The sequence below is a fragment of the Mustelus asterias genome, chromosome 4, assembly GCF_964213995.1.
Source record: "Mustelus asterias chromosome 4, sMusAst1.hap1.1, whole genome shotgun sequence".
In the NCBI taxonomy this organism is placed as follows: Eukaryota; Metazoa; Chordata; class Chondrichthyes; order Carcharhiniformes; family Triakidae; genus Mustelus; species Mustelus asterias.
In genome coordinates, this window is record NC_135804.1 from 100,195,918 (window position 1) to 100,198,777 (window position 2,860).

Here is a 2,860-nt window from a genome sequence, read left to right on the forward strand (position 1 = left end):
AAAAAGCATGAGGCAGGAATTCTTATTGGAGAGGCAATGGGCGAGATGATGGGCAGAACTTTTGGAGGCTGATAGGGCAGACACTAAGGTGGGCAGCATACTAGTTTGCCAGAACCATCCCTTAAACCTTTTTCATGAAAGCCATATTGAGCACAGAATAGATTAAATTAATTGTTAAAAGGCCAGTTAAAACCATTGATCAAAGGCCAACTAAAACTTTCCAGTTGGCCTGCAATGCAAGAACATGGTAGATGTCCCTCAAGCTTTGAGAGCGCAACTGCCACCCTTAATTTGATGATGAGTAATTGGCCAGTTATTGGGCAATCCTGCAAAAATCACTTAGCTATGGTCAGGATCTGTATTTGATGCCAACATCGGGTTCTTGACACAACACTGAAAATCCTGCCTAACATGTTAAAATGAATGTTTTCCTTATTTTGAGGTGACACAATAGTTCAAAAAAAAATCTTAATTCAATTATTGTTTGAATTTTCCCTTAAGTCATGCTCCTAGCCCAATCTTCTCACATTTTGACCTTGACAACAGTTGGGCAACTCAACTGAGAAGTGTAAAAAATTGTTTATTTTTAATGATTCATTGATAGGATGGTTCTGTCTATGGCAAGGCCAGCCTAATTGCCCTTGAGATGATGGTGGTGAGCTGCCTTCTTGAATGCCGCTGTCCTTGTTGTGTAAGTAGATCTGCATTGCTGTTAGTGAGGGTGCTCCAGTATTTTGACCCAACAACAATAAATAAATGGCAATATTGTTCCAAGACAGGATAGTTTGTGGCTTGAAGGGGAAATTGCAGATAGTGATGGCAGCATCTGCTGCCCTTATCTTTCTGGCCGGTAGACTTTGCAGGTTTGGAAGGTGCTGTCCTTTTAAATTATGTTTTGTTTGCAGGTATTTGAAGTAATGATCTATCTGCACTGAGTTGCATTACTCAGCCATACAATTTATTGTCTTTTCATGATTGCCTTTGGTCAATTCAATTGGCAAGGTTTGGTTCGGGCCACAACAAGCCTACTGTGGACGTCAGAGATACCCAGAACTCATTACTCTACATCATAATAGAAACTTTAATTTAGTTCCTGAACAAATCTTTGTGAGTCTTTCTGACAGTCAATGGACAAAAAAGAGGTTTCCTTGATACTTGTGTTTGAGTCGGTCTCAGCTCTGGCTCTGAGTAACAAAGTAGACACTTTGAGTGCCAAACCCTGACTGTTCATTCATTTTGCAGTCCATGTTTGCTGTTGTTTGCCGAACACAATCTTTTCTCATCAGCACGACATGCTTAAGTTTTCCTCGATAATTGTCTCCAGCCAGGAAGTACAAAATTGGGTCAATGCAGCTGTTGACACTGACCAACGGTCTTGTGATTTTATATGTGAAGTTCACAATGTTAAGTGCATAACAGTCCTTCTCGAGTATCCTGAAGGTGTAGTACATTGTTCTTGTGATGTGGAAAGGTACAAAACACAGGGAAAAGACAAATAACACAATGATGATCAATTTAATCGATTTCTTTTTGACATTGGGTAAAGATCTGTTGGAACTGGACACAAGGGTTTTATTCAACTTTATGGTCATTAAGCTGTAACAGAAGATAATGATAAGGAAGGGTATGATGAAGAGAATCACCATGATTGCAGAACTATAGAAAAAATATTGGGGGAAATCTTCCCTACGAGTTGTGTCATGACAAAGTATGTCATCATCCCAATTGCTTGTTGTGACAAAAAACAAATTTGGACTGAGGCAGATGATGACTACTACCCAGACCAGCATGCACACTACCCAGGCGTGCTTCACTTTAATCAATTTGAGTGATTGGAAGGGAAAGCACACACCCATGAACCTGTGCACACTGATGCAGGTAAGAAAAAGGATGCTGGAGTAGATGTTGGCATAGAAAATGAAGCGGGTTAACTTACACAGGACCACACCGAATGGCCAGTGATTCCGATTGGCATAGTAATATGTGAGGAGTGGCAGAGATAGCACATATAGAAGGTCTGACAGGGCCAAGTTAAACATATAGGTTATAGTTGCATTCCATGGTCGCATCTTGCACAGAAACATCCACAATGCAGTGGCATTGAGAACAAGGCCCACCACACATACAGTTCCATAAGATACTGGCAATAGGATGTATTTGAACTCCTCATTGAAATGGCAACTGTTATTGTTGTTACTAGAACCATTACCATTGTCAGAATTAGTTTCCGGGGGCGTAGACTCGCTGTATCCAGAGGTTGAGAATATTGGTACAGTAGGGGCCCAATGGTAACTCAATATTATCCTTGCTGCCATTTGATACAGTCCAACCTGGGAAGAGAACAACAAATATTGCTTAGAGAGCCTCATGAAAAATATTTAAAATCTGACCCTTTCGAGCAGCCCCACTGTAAAAATAGCTGTACTACAGCACTGAAGCCTAAAATGTATGAGTCAATCTTGTAACAGACTTGTGTGTGTCTGACAATTCGCGCAAGTAATATTGGTCAATATCAGATACATCTTGTCACAGGTGCAGTTTTGCTATACTTCAAATCAAAATAAAAGACTTCCTAGGACCTTCAGAATTTCCTCTACCTGACCTGCATCCAGGCCCAAGTTGGAAAGGAAATATTGTCCTGACATTTGTAAAATATATGCAACATTTCATTGTGGATTTAATTTTGCTTAGATTCCTGAATTGGGAGATAATCTAAATTTTCTTAAGTATGGCTAGTAATGTCAGAGGGGAATATTTGTCATTCTGTTAGGGAAGGTTACTGTAAGCAATCCCTTCAAGAGTTTTGACTGTTGATTCAATCACTTCAGATATATTTCAGAATATAACAGATCTGGAACAA

The 2,860-nt window shown here is 39.9% G+C and overlaps 1 protein-coding gene across 1 annotated transcript; it reads right to left on the reverse strand.

The window, feature by feature from the left end:
• Window positions 1-1,172: 1,172 nt before the first annotated feature.
• On the reverse strand, window positions 1,173-2,315 carry LOC144493148 (P2Y purinoceptor 4-like). Its single transcript, XM_078212048.1, has one exon. The coding sequence runs from the start codon at window positions 2,313-2,315 to the stop codon at window positions 1,173-1,175; it is 1,143 nt and encodes a 380-aa protein (XP_078068174.1).
• Between the last annotated feature and the right edge of the window lie 545 nt (window positions 2,316-2,860).

Bases quoted from the DNA above. Each gene is read 5' to 3' on its own strand.
- LOC144493148 (XM_078212048.1), bottom strand. From the start codon at position 2,315: ATGGCAGCAAGGATAATATTGAGTTACCATTGGGCCCCTACTGTACCA.